The sequence below is a fragment of the Trachypithecus francoisi genome, unplaced genomic scaffold (assembly GCF_009764315.1).
Source record: "Trachypithecus francoisi isolate TF-2019V2 unplaced genomic scaffold, Tfra_2.0 Lachesis_group1, whole genome shotgun sequence".
Lineage (NCBI taxonomy): Eukaryota > Metazoa > Chordata > Mammalia > Primates > Cercopithecidae > Trachypithecus > Trachypithecus francoisi.
Genome location: NW_022681454.1, coordinates 159,531,614 through 159,550,608, shown reverse-complemented (window position 1 = coordinate 159,550,608; position 18,995 = coordinate 159,531,614). Strand labels below are relative to the sequence as shown.

General features: G+C 39.4%; 1 protein-coding gene across 2 annotated transcripts in view; it reads right to left on the bottom strand.

Moving 5' to 3' along the window:
• The window catches only part of TLL1 (tolloid like 1), a 239,696-nt gene extending 222,825 nt beyond the window's left edge, over positions 1-16,871 (bottom strand). For both annotated transcript variants that reach the window (XM_033215624.1, XM_033215622.1), the window contains exon 1: positions 16,035-16,871. In XM_033215624.1, the coding sequence (XP_033071515.1) occupies positions 16,035-16,203 (169 nt within the window). In that variant the 5' untranslated portion in view covers positions 16,204-16,871. The remainder of the gene's footprint in view (positions 1-16,034) is intronic.
• Positions 16,872-18,995: the final 2,124 nt, after the last annotated feature.

Below are 18,995 nucleotides of genomic sequence, written 5' to 3'. Positions count from 1 at the left end.
GAGGCCTCCCCTGCCATACTGAATGAGCTGTGAGTCAATTAAACTTCTTTACTCTATAAATTATCCAGTCTCGGGTATGTCTTTATTGGCAGCATGAGAACAGACTAATAGAGTGTAAACATTAATTGAGGTCAAAGTTGTATTATTAAAAGTTTCAATAACCATACAACAAGTTAAATCAATTCAACTTATTTTAAATAAAGAAAAAATGGAAACCTTATTAATTGTGTACAAAAAACTGAAATGACTGGTGATGGTGAGCTGCTTCTCTATTAATATCAATAAAACTGAATGCAATGAGTATCAAATAAGCATCAAAAGTTGCAGAAACATATTTCCCAATCCACCTCACTGACAAAGAAAAGCCTAATCCTACCTAGCTATTCTACAAAGTTAAAGAATAACCAAATCTGCCTGAAGGCAGCAAGTCAGTACAGGTAACTTGTGATACCACTTTATGCAAACACCGTCTTTCCTCTGCAAATCACAATGGGTAGTTTGAGTTACATTTGGATGTTCTTCCCCCATGAAATTTGAATTGAATCTTTTCAATTGAAAGGTACAAAAATTTTTACCCTTACAATGAAATGTTTACAAATAATTCAAGAAACTTCTGGATTTATCACACATACACAGGACTGAATGAATATCCTCAAAAGTCAGCTTAAACAAATGGTGGTCTGATTATTATAAAATCCCCATGTTTAGCAAATTAGATGTATGACATATTTTCATAGAGGACCTTATGGTTATATTTTATATATAATGATAAATGAGTTTCGAATAAAGCCATTTAATCATAAAATCTAAGTTCTGTAACAAAATGCCCTGATGATGTTTAACATTTAAAAGTCTTTGTTAATGACTGCTGTTTCTGTCACAATGACAGACTAGGTACTGGTACTGAGCTTCCTGCATAACTCAATATGCTAGAAGAAGTATTTTTTTAAAGCCCTGAATGTATCAATAGATGACAAAAGAGTGAAATATATTCATTGCTGGGAGAATGAGAGAATCCAGAGAGATAAGCAGAAGACTAAAGCCAGCTTCCAACTGAGGGCATTTGCCAAAATTTGTTGGCATGACCATGGAATTTTGATGTTTCATGGGGCTTTAAGGATAGAAGACATAGTGCAAGGTCCACCCAAGCTGGAAAGTGTAATACAATAATCCCCCCAATATCTGGGATTCCCATACCTGGGGCCTCTAAGTATAAGGAAGAATGAAAACTAAACTCATACCACCCCAGGTACTTGCACACAAGAATTTTCTGGAAGCTTGAAACTAAGTAGAGGGGAGAAAAACAAATATCTTCTGAGACCACATAAGCAAGAACCATACCTAAAATAGGTAATAGGTCTGCATTCTGAATTGATATCATGACAGAAGCCTAATACACTCAAGCAGAGAATTTAGTTTAAAGTGATCCTGTGCTGTTATGGAGGAAAAAAAAAATCTTTTCAAATGTATTAAAGGAATAAATAAAACCCAACAGGAATAGCAGAATGAGGAGAGTTTGAATCCAGAGATGTAAAAAAAAAGAATAGATTATGCCCAAATTGTCTTCATCTCAGGAATGCAAGGTAGGTTAATATTAGTAAATTCATTATTCTAATTTATAATTTAAATGGTGAAATAAGGATAATTATATCATTTTTAGTAAATACAGAATTCCTAATTTGATAAAAAGTGCCTATGTTTAAAAAAATACCAAATAGAATAATTGGTAAATAATTGAAAGCATTCCCTTTAAAATTAAGAACAGAGCAAACTAGCACTCAGTCAGCACTTCTGTGCAACACTGGGACGCTGTCAGCACAGCAAAAAAATAATTAAATTAAATTAAAAACATAGGGACTATAACAGAAGAAATAAAATCACGTTTTTTTGCAGATAATCTCATTACCTATATGAAGAATATATATATAAATTATTAAAACGTACAAGACTGTTAATGTTGGATAAAAAGTAAAAATATAAAAAATCAAACACATTTCTACACAATAGCAACAAATGGTCTTAACAACAATTTTTAAAGCTACATTATATCATCAAAAAATAAAAATATATGAATAAATCTATATCAAAAGCATGTACAAATTACAGATAAAAGTATTAAATATTAAACAGTATTTAAGGAGGCCTAAACAAATACAGATATATACCACATTAATGGATTAGAAGGTTCAATATTATAAAAATAATTCTCTTTAAAATAATCCATACATTCAATGCCATGGCAATCAAAATGTAAATGTTGAGACTTGACAAGTTGATTTCAAAGTTAATATGGCATCACAAAGTCCACATTTAACCAATATACGCCTGAACAACAACAACATGAGAGGACCTGTAATACCAAATAAAGGATTATATGCAAGTCAAAGGGTTCTCAAAACCAAATTCAATTGCTTTACAAAACACAAACTTGTTTTTTTATCATTTTATACTTTGTTCATCTGTATCACTGTCTATCCAGTCACTAAAGTATGAAACCATAAAGTCATCTTTGACTCTTCCTTTCTTTTCTTTTACTTTCTTGACCTTCATCCCAAGGCCATCCAGCTGGTCACTTGTCTCTTACCTCTAATCCCTCTTTTCTGTGGCTACTGACATGGTGCAAATGCAAGCACTCATCCAGTGCTTGCCTCTACTTCTACTATAATCTAACAAGCCTCCCTCCTCCCACTTTCTCATTACTCCTTCCACCAACTACACCAGCTCACTCTTTACCTCCTAATATCTCTTTACAACATATGACTATAATCAAGCCAATGATCTGCTTTAAATTTTCAGTAAGTTCACTTCTCACCGCCAACAGGATCAAGATCACAACCAGGGCTTTAAAGATCCTTTACACTATCTTTCAGAATCATTTTTTGCCAAAGCATTAACCCTTACACATCCTTTGCTCTGTCCACATTAGACCATTTGCCACTTCCTATATTTTCATAAAATTGAAGAACTTTCACAACTTCAGCTTTTATCTTAGTTATTTGACTCTAAAGTTTTGCCCCATCTTTTCTCCAGGAAGAAAATTACAGGACTTCAAGATCCAGCTCAAATGTCACCTTCCCTGAGACGCATAATTAATACATTCCCTCCTCTGTGCTATCATAGAACAGTCAGCCCTCCATATCCACAGATTCAACCAACTACAGATGGAAAATATTCAAAAATAAATAAATAAATGCAATGGTTAAAAAATATGAATTTTTAAAATACAGTATTATTATTCCCATAGCATTTATATTGTATTAAGTGTTACATAGAATCTAGGGATGATTTCAAGTATATGAGAGGATTAAGTGGTTTATATTCAAATACTATGCCATTTTATATATGGGACTAGAGCATTCTCAGATTTTTGCTATCTGCAGAGGTGCTGGAACTAATCCCCCATGAATACCAAGGGAGATTGTACTTTGTTTACTGCGCTTTCATATTGATAGTTAAAGTATTTGTTACTTTTTTCTAGTAGATCTTGAAATCCTTTTAGGAAGAGAACACATCTTATTTCTGTACCCCCCAAGCATATTCCTGAAACATACTATGTGCAAAATAGTGCTTGTATTAATTTCAGTCTGTGCAGTGTATCATGGTTTACCAAGACCTCACACATGTAATCATTCCATGTTTCATAGACTAGGGATCATTATCCCCACATTACAAATGTGCGAACTTAAGCTCTGAAGCATTATGTAGGTAGACGAAGATAATATAATTAAACAAAACAGCCAACACTTGCACCTAGGTCTCCTACAGAATATCCAGCACTCTTCTAATTCAATTACACTACCTAGATTCATGTTATCGATTTCTACTGGACTTCCTTGTTACTATTATAAAAGCCACAAAAGTGAAACTTGCTTTAGCGATGATTTGTTTGACAATTTAAACTCATCAAGAAAAAATACGTAAAATGAGTTAACAAGAATAGTTCCTTACTAGACACTTTAAGAAAAATAGAGGTTTGTGGAGCTGAATTTTATGAAAATAAATAACAATATCCAATTATGCCAAGTAGAAGTATATTTTCAAGGATATATTCAAGTAATTAATTAATATAAGGATATATCTGTTAACATGTCATGTACTTGGTAAAATGCTTTCAGTCAGAACAATTTTCCTGTGGTATCGTTGCCTATAGTTCTTGTTCTCTCCATTATGAACACTGACCTCAAACTCGACAGAATAGGCCTTCCCTCATCCCAATATACCAATCCATTTTTTCCTGCGAAAAAAATCCGACTGAACAACCTTCAATTCTGATGGTAATGTGACACTAACATGCTCTGATACACACGTAAGATACCTGCTATTCTCACATACCTTGATACTCTTTTAGTAGATTTTTTTTTTTTTTTCGGAAGTAATGAGGTAGGAAAAGGGAGGGAAATTTAGGCACAGATTGCTTTCGGGGCTAATTCTGGCAGACAAGTCATGAAATTGCATGGCCTACTTCAGGGCCTATGGTGGCTGCCATGATATGAACAAAACCGTCAGAAACCTGAGGGTTTATCAAGAGTGACCCCTGGAGAGATGTGAACAACTTCCGCTTCCTCTCGGTGTACAGCATTAAGCCCCCTGGCACTGCAACTTCTTGGTACCACTTGAGAGGAGCTCTTGCTTCCAATATGTCAGAGACACCAGGATTCAGATTGCTTTAGGCCTTGAACAGCCCTAGAGATTTCCAAACCTCAGAGGCTGAGGCCCAGGAAAACCAAAGGATGTCCTGAGGGCAACACAAATACAGCTACAGAGCCAGTACTGGAATTTACATTTCTTGACTACCAGTCTAGTTTGTTTCCAGTTTTCATACCACTACGCAGATAAGATTATTTTTTAAAAAGCAAAACTTACATTTACTTTTCAAAACCACAGTACAACAGGAGAAATAAAAAGAGTAAACATTCACTTCATTCATTTTACTGTTTATTTTGGCTTCTACTGACCTATAAATGTAGAAAAAGTGAACCCGGTAACTTCAAATGTATTTAAGAATAAGGATATAGTGTGAAGAACAGAATTGTGCTCTGCCATATAATGTGGGAGAACATGAGAAACAAGTTGACATTTATTTTATTTTATTTTATTTTATTTTATTTTATTTTATTTTATATATTTTTTTGAGACAGAGTCTCACTCTGTCACCATGACTGGAGTGCAGTGGTGCAATCTTGGTTCACTGCAACCTCCACCTCCCAGGTTAAAGCAATTCTCCTGCATCAGCCTCCAGAGTAGCTGGGATTACAGACACTCGCCACTGCGCCTGGCTAAATTTTGTACTTTTAGCAGAGACGGGGTTTCATCATGTTGGCCAGGCTGGTCTTGAACTCTTGGCCTCAGGTGATCCACCTGCCTCGGCCTCCCAAAGAGTTGGGATTACAGGCATGAGCCATCGCACCCGGCCATAAATTGAAATTTTAAAATTAAGTTGTGTGATTTTAAAACCAAGCTGCTTACACAGACTACTTCCAAATATCTGCATAATTATTGATTACACTCATACTAGTCCTCTGTCAAATAACAAAGCCTACAAAGTACTTACTTAAAAGTTGCAGTGCTCTCCACAAAGCATTATATTGATATTATATTAATCTTCATTTATCTTGAGTAAAGAAAAATCTAGCAAAAATGTGTAAGAATACATATTCAGATTATCATAATTTATAACAGTATCTATTTTCTAATGCTAAATTAAAATAACCTTAGCATGCAATTGTGTTATTAATACATAAACAACTATTTATACATGAGTAATCATCCACCTGCAAATGGCAATGTGAAGACTATGCTAGGTGAGGCACACTTCTGTAAACCCCAAGGATAAATCTGTTTCCTTCATAAGAATGTTGAAAAACTGTTTAATGAATTAATGAATATTTGTTTAGAGCCATGTGCTCAAACTTAGCTCTGTGTAAACATAGATTGTGAATATCTAAGCTCTTCAAATTGATCCAGATGGCAAACACAATCTGAACCAGAAATTACCAAAAGACTATATATACAGCCAAGATTCTATTCACACTTCAGTCAACGTGAATTGAAAATTGTCAATATATTTTGAGTGTATTAGGCATATGAGCAAATGGCCAAGAGAACAACATCTGAAAAATCTTTCTATTGGTTGCCTCTGGTATCTTTTCAAACAAGGTCTACTTGGGGGATTTATCTTCTCAGTTGAAAAGTTCACAGGACTTGAGATATGAAAGTGTTTTTACGCATGGGAAGAAACAAAGACCTTTATCCCACAAATGGTTTCATAAAGATCATCTCTCCACAAATAAGTAGTTGTGATTAAAAATCCTACACATCTTACATATTTATACTACTGTGAATAAAATAATACAGTGTTTGTTATGTTCCAGAAAAAGTGATATGTACTTCACAGTTACTTAATTCTTATAACAACATCACGAGGATTATAATATCACCTTTATTTTATAGCTCAGTAAACAGAAATGTAATGGGGTTAAATAACTTGCCGAAAGCCACACATGGTTATTATGTGGGGGGTTTAGTATTGGAACTCATGGCCCTGTCACTCCAAAGCCCACATTTTTAATAGATTATTATTCTGCCTCCTTGAAACCTGAAAAAAAATATTTTTTAAACCAAATCCAATCTGCAAAAAAGTACCCATATAAAAAAAGAAAGAAAATGAAAGGCAGACCTCGGCAGCCCACTGAGTCCAGAGTTTGGATTCAAAATCTGATTCTATCACTGGGAGATATAAACCAAGTTACCTTAAAACACTCAGCTAAAAGTGCCATTCAATACAAGAATAAGATTTAATATAGGACACTCGTTTTTGAAACATACAGTTTTGTGTATGAAGCCCCATGCTATTTCTGAGTTCCATTGTACACGCCAGAGATCTGTTCTTACTATAACTATTTTCATTGTGGAACAAACTGGAAGTATATCCTATAATCAATATCTTCTTTCTGTGCGTTAACTCTTGGTCACTAGTTCATCTGTTCTTACTGTACTATTTGCATCCTTGAACGTGTATCTTCTTTCTGTGTGTTAACTCTTGGTCACCAGTTCACCCAGCAAACTGCCCACAAATCTCTTTCCAAATAGAAACATATAGCAACTTTGAAGGCTGGAGCAGGCGGATCACCTGAGGTCGGGAGTTAGAGACCAGCCTGACCAATATGGAGAAACCCCGTCTCTACTGAAAATATGAACTAGCCGGGCTTGGCGGTGCCTGCCTGTAATCCCAGCTACTCGGGAGGCTGAGGCAGGAGAATCCCTTGAATCCAGGAGGCAGAGGTTGCAGTGAGCCGAGATCACACCACTGCACTCCAACCTGGGCAACAAGGGTAAAACCCATCTCAAACAAAAAAAAAGAAAAAAGAAACATAAAGCAACACAGAGGCCCTGATTTAGGTCATTATTTCCTTTACCCGTTCCAGCTACCAAAACCCAATTATTCTGACCCTGGTGACTGCCTGCCAGCTACACTGCATTCAGGTTTAGTTATATACTATTTCTTCTCTTGGGACTAAAGAATATACATATATAAAAGAAAATTTTCCCCTAGGTCTTAGGTAGAAAAGAAGGAGGCAAGGAAAAAATGAGAAGCCTGTTTTACCAGATTTTGTTCTACCACTTGTTAGGAAACAAGTATAGGCAGGAATTCTTCATCCTAGAAAATATGATAATTTGCTAAATAATATGTTTTCTTCAAAAAAATTATAATACTCATATAGTAAATATTACATATGGTATACATTTTGAATTTGCCAGACTTCTTCCTCTTAGGAAACCAGGCCAGAGTTCCAACAAGTTTATTTGATCCTATTATCTCCAAAAGTTTTCAAGCATTTGACCTTAGGCTTTTAGACAAGTTAGGATTGAATAAGGTGAAGTTATTTAAGTAACTTCACACAGTATATTTGTTTTCTCAAAAGCATTCACACATCATTTACATACCTAGTGTACACTGTAAACCACTTTCCTGAAAGGATGTTCTTGCACTCTGTATGGGCTCATACTCATGAATTCAATGAATACTCAGCAAATTTAAAGTGTGAAACAACACATTACCACACAAATGTCAGAGCCTGTGCCAGCAACAGGGCACTCACGACTGAATTCTACCCACATCCAACCCAGCCCCTGTCTTAATGGACATGGAAAGCCTGCTTTCACAATGCATATACTTGAGGCTACACACGGCATTGTCTCCCCTACACTATTCACCCTCAGACATGTCTCTAATCTTGTTAAAATTAGTCATTTGCATTTTTGTTTGTTTCATCCATAAATAGGTGTTTCATTCGTAACTTCTCATGCTAAGAGAACGCTCTCGAGAGGGAAGAGGCCCTGCACTATACTCCATGTGATTATAAAGTTCTGGTCTTACTCTGACAATACAGTACGTGGCTTATAAAAATGCAAGAAAACTAAAAGCAAGATGCATTCTCAACAAAGAAATCACAATGGATGGATGTCCACCACCATGTAAACTGATAGTTTCACTACATTTGTGCTGGCTGCAGTCAAGTGTGAGAAATTTGAAAAAGGAAAGTCATCAGAAATAGAGAAACTCGAGTTCAAGCCCTCACCACTTGTCCGTTTTCCTCATGTATCCAGAAGGAGTGATAATGTTAATTGATGGGAATACGGTGAAGACAGGAGACTAGATTTTTTAACGCAAAAATGTAAACTATGTTATTATGACATGAGCCATGAAGATACTTCCTAGATATGCGAGGTGCTTGAGATAGGTGAGGACTCATTCCCTTCTTTAATATTCTCCATTTGGTGTTTCCGAATTATTCATGGTGTTCCTCCCTGGGATATTTGAAAGGTTTTAACTTCCATGCAATGAGGCATATACTTAATTATCTTTAATCTGAATATGAAAAACAAAATACCATAAGCCCCAGCTGTTAGGTATTTGTGTTCTGAAAAGAATAGAGCAGAAGAACAAAGTTCCATCTTTTCTGAATGGTCAGTCAGCTGAGCTAATGCCAAGGTGGTTTCCAACACTTTACAATAAACTGAGATTATTCCAATAAACTCTTCAAATACACTCAGAGCCAAAGAAGATTGCTCAGAAGGCACTTACAGCAGCAACGGGTCCAGGAGCTACCAGAGGTGACTGTGTGGTACACAATCCATGTGCTGACAGTTTAACACAGATGAGAAATGTAAGGAATGAGGGAACTAGTCCACCCTCTACTCCTCCAACTCTGCCTCACCCATCACACAAATTAAATGTCATCATTGGAAAGCTCAACAACGCAGAATATTTAAAATGCTGAGTGTAAATATATGGCTTTTATCTCCATCTCTGTAACAACTCCCCTGACTTGTAAAATGGTACAGTGTGTTAAAAACTGTTGAAGTCTTTTTTAAACACTGAGTTGAATGTTTCAAGTAGCATACCAATACATAAAACTAGATTTGACTTGGGAAAAAATAATATATTTAGAGCACTTCTGACCCATTTAATATATGGTTTCAATTTTTTAGAATTATCATTCAAGGAAGTTCTTTTAAAAAATACAGTGGATAGCAATTTTTTAAGCTTAAACTCTAAATGTAAGTTGCAGGAGAAGAGTTGAATAAGATAAACACCACCTTGCTTCACTTTCTGGATTTCAGTTAACACCTAATTTAGTAGACTTCTTAATACAAAATATGTAGTTGAGCTCTTTAGAATAGCTTGACAGGATTAGCACACATTCTATAAACAGCTGACAAAACTAGCAGTCCATTAGCCAGTCCACAATATCTCCAAGTCCATTTGGATACTCCAAGATAGTCAGTATTCCATTTTTAGGGCTCACAATGGCAAGAATGAAATAAATAAGCAAGGGATTCCCTCCTCCTGCTTTCTGGAAAAGAACACAACCTATGTCATTCATTCCATAGCTTTGAGGTTATATATATTTTTAAGTTTTCCTCCCCAAGTGTTAGTATTCAATAGATAACTAAAGACAAAAACCACTAAAGCCATATTGCTAAATCATTCTGCCATATCCAGGGTTGGGGAGAGGACTCTGCACTCCTCAATTTAGGAAGGATAAGTCCACAATTAATTCCAGATCCTGGAATATGAAAGAACTGTAAGAGGTTTCCAAACTCCCCTCATCCTGAAGATGAGGAAATCCTACATCCTCAGGAACCTTGCCAGACCCCTGAGTCCTGGCCTAAGTCTGAGCTCAAGATGCTGCAGGGGGGAGTTCTCACAGTTCAGGGGAGCAACATGGCTCCCCTACCCCCACCACTTCCCTAGACACCAGATGGTCTCAGCAGGATGTGCAATGCCTCAATTTAAATGGATTATTTGCCTCTGTCTTCTCTAAGCATTCTTAGAAAAGCTTAAGGAGGGTCCTAGTTTTACATACTTTAAGCAGATGGGTCTAAGGCACTATTAGAATAAGTAATATTCTAAAATGAATGATGGTAAATTATCTGCATTTGATACTACCTACCTGAGTTCCAGAAGAATCGCTTATCTATAAGCGATCACGTCAAGACCTCAATGATTGAAAGGTGTGAAGGATGATTAAGGTGACTAATAACCATAAGAAGGTTTGCAAAGAATATGGTTTTAACTATTGGCAAGTAAGTCTCAATTTCACATGAGAGAAAAATGCTAAGATGTTCAAAAATAGGATTCCTGCATACACAATAGAGGAAGACAATATGGTTTCTGAAGGAGGAACCATACATGGCTTATACTAGGCTTTCATAGAAAAGGAAACTGTCAGTCGGGTGCTCATGCCTGTAATGCCAGCACATTGGGAGGTTGAGGCGGGTGAATCACTTGGTTCAGGAGTTCAAGACCAAGCTAGGCAACATGGTGAAACCACGCCTCTGCAAAAAAAATAAAATAAAATACAAACAATAAAATTAGCTGGGCATGGTGGCATGCACCTGTAGTCCCAGCTGCTACGGAGGCTGAGGTAAGAGGATTGCTTGAGCCTAGTAGGTCGAGGCTGTGAGCCAAGATCGTGCCACTGCACTCCAGCCTGGTGACAGAGTGAGATCCTGTCTCAGAAAAAAGAGGAAGAAGAAGAAGAAGAACAAGAAGAAGAAGAAGGAGGAGGAGGAGGAGGAGGAGGAGGGGGAGGGGAAAAAGGAAGCCATCATCAGGGTAAGAGGGAAATCTGTGGAATTATATGTTAACTTTTCCTTCACCTTGATCTAAGGAGGCCTACATTGAGTCAAGTAGGGTTGACTGGGCACCTACTTGAATTAAGAATTCTATGCATTATTACACCAACTAGCTAAGAGAAGGGGTTCCACTTAGGTTTTGAATTTGTGAATGAAACTATCCAGAAGCAAAACGTGGGAGGATCTCAGGAGACTATGTAAACAAACAAAAAGGATGGAAAAGAAGAGCTTTTGACCTCACTCAGTCTGAGGGAATACATTTAAGAAAAAAAAAAATCTATCTTTTTCATACCTAATAACAGTAACTGCCACTGTGGACCAAATATGGATGTAGGCCCTCAAGACAAGGACTAAGGACTACTATTGACAAAAGAGGAGCAGAATTCAAATGTACAGAATATAATGCCTTATCCATCCCTTTTGCAAACACCGTATTTTGGCCACTTCTGAGTTGGTACCCAAGGCAAGAAGAGAAAAAAAAAATCAAGATCTGAGGAATGAAAACTAAAACAGAAGAAACTGATTAGGTGAGGCAGCTCTATGAAACGCATTTGTAAATGAGTGTGCAGCAGTCTAGAGAGGCACCGACTAAGAAATAAATGTTAGGATATCTAAAACCGTGATGGAATAAAGATATGGAATAGGACATCCAATTCGAAAATGGCCAGTTCAGCTAGAAAGTACAACACTGAGGGCCAAAAGAATGAGGCAATGTTACCTAGAAATTATAAACTGAGGAAAATTATCACAAGGCCTAGCATACTAGGACACTGGAGCACCGACTATAAAGAAAAGCAAAAAGAGTTTTCTAAAATACCAAAAGCCTATTTCTATATAGACAGGCTTGCAGATGCTCCTCTATAGGCAAATTTCAACTTGCAAGGCACTGACCTTTAATCATGCTTGGAGTTGGTTTTTTTTGTTTTTTTGTTTTGTTTTGTTTTTTTTCCCCAAGATTAGGAGTCATTTACTCAGGAGCTTCTAGGTAGAAAATCTTTTGTCAAGGTGTTCACAAATGTCTACAGAGAGTAAAGATATCATTCTGCATGCACATCTTACTCCACCAATTCTATACTCCTCTACCCAAGATTCAAAATACTAATTTCTTCAATTTCTCCTATTAGATACTCTATTTGCAGTTGCCTGAGCTTTCCTAATATTCCCGTAAATATAAAAAAAAAGATGGAATGAAAGAAAGAAGACGGAGAAGAAGGGAAGGGAGAAAAAAGCAAGGAATGGAAGAGAGGGAAGAAGAGAAGGAGAGAAGAAAAGGAAGGGTATGTGCTAATACACAGTTACTTCATCAGGTATCTGCTTTTCCATGTAATCTGTACACATATGTGGCAGAAGATTAACTTAAAACTAAATTTGCCCGGGCTCTTCACAGATATTAAGACTCAGATTAACACTTATTTCTATAGTACAACAATGAAACAGGACACCTCAGTCTCTGCTCTGGAATGAGTGCCTGCAGCATCAGCTTCCCAATGTCCCTTGGGACCCTTCTGACCTAGAGAGTAAGAGCAATGTGATTGCATATTCAGGTGATTGTGTACTGCACTGATGAAAGACAGCCAGACATTCTTTTGAATTATCTGTATCTTTGTGTATATCTACTCATATAGAGAAATGAAGTACCTATATTTTGTCCTAATGGATTTGGCTATATAAATATATCTGCAGCTGTGCAGATATACTTACCTACTATCACTTATACCTATAATATCTTTCTGAGTAAAAGTTCTATCAAATTAACACAAGGATTCCTTTCCATCCTATTGTTTCATGAACTTGAAATCAGAGTTCTGATAGGTAAACAAATTGTATTCTATTTCACAAATGTGTTGAGGATAGGACAATTTTTAAAGAGAAACAAACCTCACTGGGTAACACACATTTGATCTTGTTTAGAAAAGAAGTTTGTAAATGGCAGTATCAACCAGTCTATAGATACCAAGAAGGTATTGAGAACATATTATAATCCTAACAGTAGTAATCCATTCCTGTGATAAACACTAAAAACCAGTTATGATCTCTGTCCTCAAGGCTTTGAGTTTCGAAAATCTGAAGCTATGTTCCTCACATCACCTATATCAGATATGCAAGTAATTATATCTCTGTTAGTCAGATTCCTGGTAAATCTGAACTAATTCCTATTATCTTCTGAATGAAAGCCTCCAAAAGGCCAACAAAGAATGTAGTGTAATTGTCAAGTACAGCCAGACTTTGCAGTCAGGAAACTTGGAATCGAGTTCTGAGTAATCCTAACAAAGACATGTAACCTCACTGGGCCTCTGTTTTCCTAATGTGTAAAATGGGAAGAGTAACAAAGTCTACCATATTGAGCTATTGTGAACACCAGCACTCAAAAGTGCTTTAAAACCATAAAGCCATGATTGTCATTGTGATATCAAGCCACTGTGTATTTTAAGGGATATGAAGACCCTGGTACAGAAGCTCAGAAAGGCCCCTTTATTTCATGGGCCATGCTCTCCAATCTGTTATTTGGAAAGGGCAGATCAAAGGTGCCCAAGTGTCTGGAAAGTACCTTCTCTTTTGATTTTGCATGGTTTTCTTTCACAGACCTGTCCCCATCTTCCTTATCTCAGTGACCTTTTTTTTTTTTGACTCTTGCTTGGGATTTCTATGTATTATTTCATTTTTTTCCTGTTATTGGAACTTCGATTTGACTTTCCCAGTGCTAGAAAGGAGGCACTAAAATTTTGCCCATCTTTAGACAAGACAGTAAATTGAAGCCTAAATTCAAAAGCAGGGTGGTAATTTTAAAAGGGACTCATATTCTGCGCATACTTCTTAGCCCTCCACTTAGGCCATTCTTATTTCTCTCTCATTACACACACACATGCATGCGTGTGAACACACACACAGGTGTGTACTGGTATGCCTCTTCTCAAAAACAGAGAAGAAATAAGATTAGGGTAATAATCCATTCAACGTTGGTTTTGTTGTTGCTTTACTTTCAACAGCTTTATTCAAAAATAAACCAGCATCAAAGGGGAAACAAAAAGTAAATGCTATTAAAGTTTTTTTTTTTTTTAACCTAGATGTTTATTTGCTAAGGAAACTAAACAGTAATGTCTGAGGTGTGTTTCAATACACATGGTGCAAATACTTATTTGCTTGAATCTTTCACACAACAGGGTATCAAAGTAGATGTTTTCCTACACAATCTGTTGAAATAATGTACTTCATCTCTACCCTACCACAAACAAGAAAATGCACAATTTTCAGCAAGTTACAACATTATTCAAAAGAAATTTCTTAGAAAGAAGTACATTTAAGGAGTTGCAGAGAGCAGATTCTGAATGCCCAGCCACTGGTCACCCACCACAGCAATCAGCATCTCCTTGTCCAAACCATCCGGGGTGGCCCAAGAAACTTTCAGTGGGAAAATAGATACAGTTATTAAAAGTGACAGCAGGGAACTTATCAGCAAAACCGAATTAAATCAGAATTCTGAGTTCCAGCCTGACAGGCTCCTGCTAAGCTACTCTGAGTTTTGAATAAGTATCTGCACTTAAGGGTGCACCGAGAAAGACGTGATAATGTGAACAGAACACACATACCCTTTTTGTCAGAACAATGTGTCATCAAAGGTAAAAATTAACTAGGGAATTTCCAGCATTTTTCTTCATCGTGTACACCTCTCCTTCCTCCAGGCCCAAGAGAGGATGAATAATGCTTATCTAGTTATGGAAGGGAAGAAAACCCAGTCACAGAGCAACCCCGCACGGAATCTGGAGAACCCTAGGTATATTTGACTTTGTCCACTCCCTTCCTCTACGCTTCGCTAAAGCCCACACCTCTTGGGATGGAACCCAACGTGCCTTCTGCTTACAAACCCCTCCACTAGGTTAGCCCCAACCACCGTGCAACCTTTACGAAGTTATTCGTGCGTCCACACTGAGCGCGGTTCACCTCAGCCACAGCCCAATACAGCAAGGAACCAGGAACTCACGGAACCCGGACAGGAGCCTCGGCCAGTGCTGGGCGCCCCCGGGCGTTGCGCTCACGTGGTAGCGGCCCCGGGCACGTGCGTCTCCGACCTTAGGCTGCGAGAGGGAAGCGCCGCCCAGCGCGCGCGAGAGGCTGGCAGCGGCGCCAGAGGCGTAGAAGGGAGGGGAAGGACCTGGGACATTCAGGGACCCTGCGAGGCGAGAAGCTGAGCTTCAGGCAGTGCTGGTCCGACTGCATTTCCCTGGGGTGTTAGCAGGAAGGAAGACACAAGTTTGAATGGGGTAGCAACTTAAAAACATTTTTTTTTCAGTTTATTTTAAATGGGCAAATGCATCAGAATCCCGTCTAAAAGTGAGTTCTTCCGAGATTATCACAATCCCCTTCTAGCCTGGAACCCACACTTGAAATTCCTGGTAAAAGAGGGAGCCAAGGTGTCTGGAGGTAGCAATGCCATCCTCCTGTATCTTTTGGGGAACCCTGCCCACTCGGTCTCGAACGAGCGCTGGGAAACCGCGCCCTGGTGGGGGGCGGGGGGAAGAAGGCGGTGTCCCTTCCAGATGCAGAAAGCCCGCTGAGTGTTGGAATTTAAAACCTACAGCAGCCAGCTATATTTACGACTTGTTTCATTTCGCTGGGGGAGGAGAGAGGGATCAGAAACTCCAGGACGTTATTCCCAAACTGGGAGATGGGAGCTTGGCAGCGGATCCCGCTAGCATAGAACTCTCGTCAACTGGGGCCGCAGCGGCAGCCACTTGCGAGTGGGGAAGGGAAGAAAAAGGAGGGGGAGAGAAGGAGGGGCGGCGGAGGGGCTGACGCGGAAGGGAAGGAAACAGGTGAGCTCCCACCGCCACCCATCGGAAACCCAGCGCAGCGGCCCCCGGCGCGCCACCGTCCCAACCTGGAGAGCCACTTACCGGCTTTACACGGGTCCTTGTAATCTATAGTCTCTGTTTTATCTTCTTCGTTCCCATCAAAAGTGTAATCATAATCGAGGCCAGCGCAGACCCATAGCTCCCCGTAGAAAACAATCCCCGAGGCCACCAGCCACACGAGCATCCTCAGGGAAAGCTTTTCCAACCCCATCCTCCTCCCCCGGAGGGAAAGGAGGGGACGGGACCCGGAGGTTAGGCAGCCGCGGTCCGCGCTGATGTGCGGGGCTAGGGGCACCGGTGCTCTTCTCCTCACCGGGAGGCTCCTCGGCGGGACCGGGGTGCTCAGGTGTCCGGAGACATGTGGATGCCGTCGGGACAGTAGAGAGGGCAAGCACTGCCTGTTACCCCCAGTCGCAGGGAGAAGTTGGCTAGGGGCCCGCGGGTGGGCGGAGGGCAGGTAAGGAACTCGGCATTCGGAGGCGGGGAGGGCGCAGGCAAACTCGGCTCTGGCGGCGCTGGCGCTCGTAGCCTGCCAGATCGTTCTTCTGGCTGCCGAACTTCCCGCGGCCGCGGCTCGGCCAGCGGCGCCCCGCGGGTTCAGCTGCCACCAGTGCTCGGGCTCCCGCGCCGCGTCCCCGCTGCTGCCAGGACTCCGCGGCCGAGCGCGAGCCGCCGCCGCCTGAGCCCAAAGCCGCCGCCGCCTCTCCGAGAAGATGAATCCGGTCTGCACATCAGCACATCTGAATTGAAAGGGGAGACCGAGGAAGGGGGTGGGGGCCAGGCATTTCTACGCCGCGAGACCTTAAAAGCCTGCAGAAGCCAGCAAAGCAACTGACTGCAAGAGAGCAAAAGTGTGAGGATTTGGGGATGCACTGTTTGCCTTCCCCCCGCCAGCCTGTCTTTTTACCCTCTTCCTAACTTGAAAAAAAAAATATTCGCACCATCTAACCCAATCACTTGCATCCTGCTTACTTATTCATACAATCAGGGTCAGGATCCGGGCCACAGCCTCCTCTCTTGACTTCTTTTGATAGCCTTAGACAAACAAACAGACAGGAGCGCGCTGACAATTCCATTTATATTTTACCAAAGATAAAAATGAATATATTATGTATCTGAGTTGGTAAACAACAATTAATAGATGATGTACGTGTCAGTTGAAAGTGCCAGACCGGGGGTGGAGCGAAGGATCGTGATAACTTAGCTGCAAATCCATATTTCCCCTCCCCCCAAATAAACAGCGAGTGTGTATTTCTTTCCTTTGCTGCTGTTTAACGTTAGAGCAGGGCAGAAATGGAGGAAAAGTGTGCGAGTCTTCACGATTTTGGTAAGAAAATAAACAGACTACTGTAAAAGTCTCCTAACCAACAAAGTTTTGCTAAGAACTAAGATCCTCAGAACTGCAATAAAAAAAAAAATCCAAAATCGAGTTACAGATTGCAGCAGCAGGAAACGCTGAGACCTTGCCGATGGGCTGGCGCTGTGGCTCACGTGGGCGCAGGAAGGGAAGTTGGATGGAATACTCGGGAAGCAAATTTTCTGTGACAGTTCTGGCGCCCATGAGCAGAGTTGCTCAGTATCCTTCGGCTTCAGTAATGTTTTACTTCTTCAGAGGAGAGGGTGTAAAACCTGGCAGGAGGGTCAGCGAGGTAAACCACATGTCAGCCGAGCAGACTCAAGACAAACACAGGTTGTGGGAAATTGGGGAGGAAAAAAATCAGAGGAAATCTCTGCAAAACCCCTGTTGTGAGCAATTCCGAGGTTTCCCCACATCTGCAAGTAGTTTCCAAAATAGGTGAGATGATTTCTCCCCCAACAAGCTTCGAAGGCACTAGTGACTGGGAGCTTTCCTTTTCCAACTAAATCTTTAACTGCCACTTTAGCAAGGACTTGTGAAAAAAAAAAAAGCCTTACATCTTATTTGACTAGTGTTCCCCGTATCCAAGTTATCATCTAGAGGAATGTATGAAGGTACACACACACACACACACACACACACCTTTGACGATAAAATCATCTTTGGTTTGGAGATTTTACTAGGTTTTATGCATGTTTGTTAGAGAAAAGTAAGAAGCCAATCTTGAAAAAGTATCAACTATTTTCAACTTAAAGTATAGGAAGGCTAGGTGGAACTGAACTGACCAAATGTTCTTTACAAAAGTGGGTCTTTCTCAGAGGTCACTGCAATAATGGAGCTTCCCTTCCATAGATCTGAAACTCCTAATGCCCAGATTTTTAAAAGAACATGTTCAATAAGCAGGTAGAGGCATTTGATTTTGAAATCTCTTGCTGAGTCATTCTCAAATTCTCTTACCCATCCAAAAAAAAAGTTTGCATAATTAATAATAGTGTTGCCCTAGTGCAGAGCTCAACAAGAATGAATCCTGCTTAGCCCATCTGAAAGCCCAGAGAATGCAAATGTCATCTGGAGGATTCCTGCTCTTGAGCTGCTGACAGTGTCCCCATTCCCTACCCCAAAACCTTAAAAACGTCCCTTGTTAATCTAAATGCCTGCAAACATCTCCTTAGACTACTTTATCATGTGTAAATTTGCAAGAGGTTTTACCTACAGTTTGCCTAAACATTGCTTACTTTGCAGGAATAAATATGTTTTATACATTTGTTCTGGGGAAAAAAAGTACAGTATAGGGACAATAGCCTCATTATGTATAATAGCACCTATTACTTTTTACATGTGTTTCATTACTTGGTTTTATAATTTTATAAATTTGTAGTCCAGAGAGTTAGAATGACTATCATAGTAGAACCTCAAGTCAAAATACAGGAATGTTTCTTTACAGCTAATATACTTGCAGAGAATACCTATATCACAATACCTAGGCTTAATCCCTGATTTATTTTTAAATATTACATCTAACTCTAGGTTTGTAATAAGAAAATTCATTTTTTAAACTGATTTTGTCTCTGCAGTTGTTATGATTACAAACTAAAAATAGATTTTCCTTGTCTATGAAAGAAACATAAATTTGCAAGAATATGTAT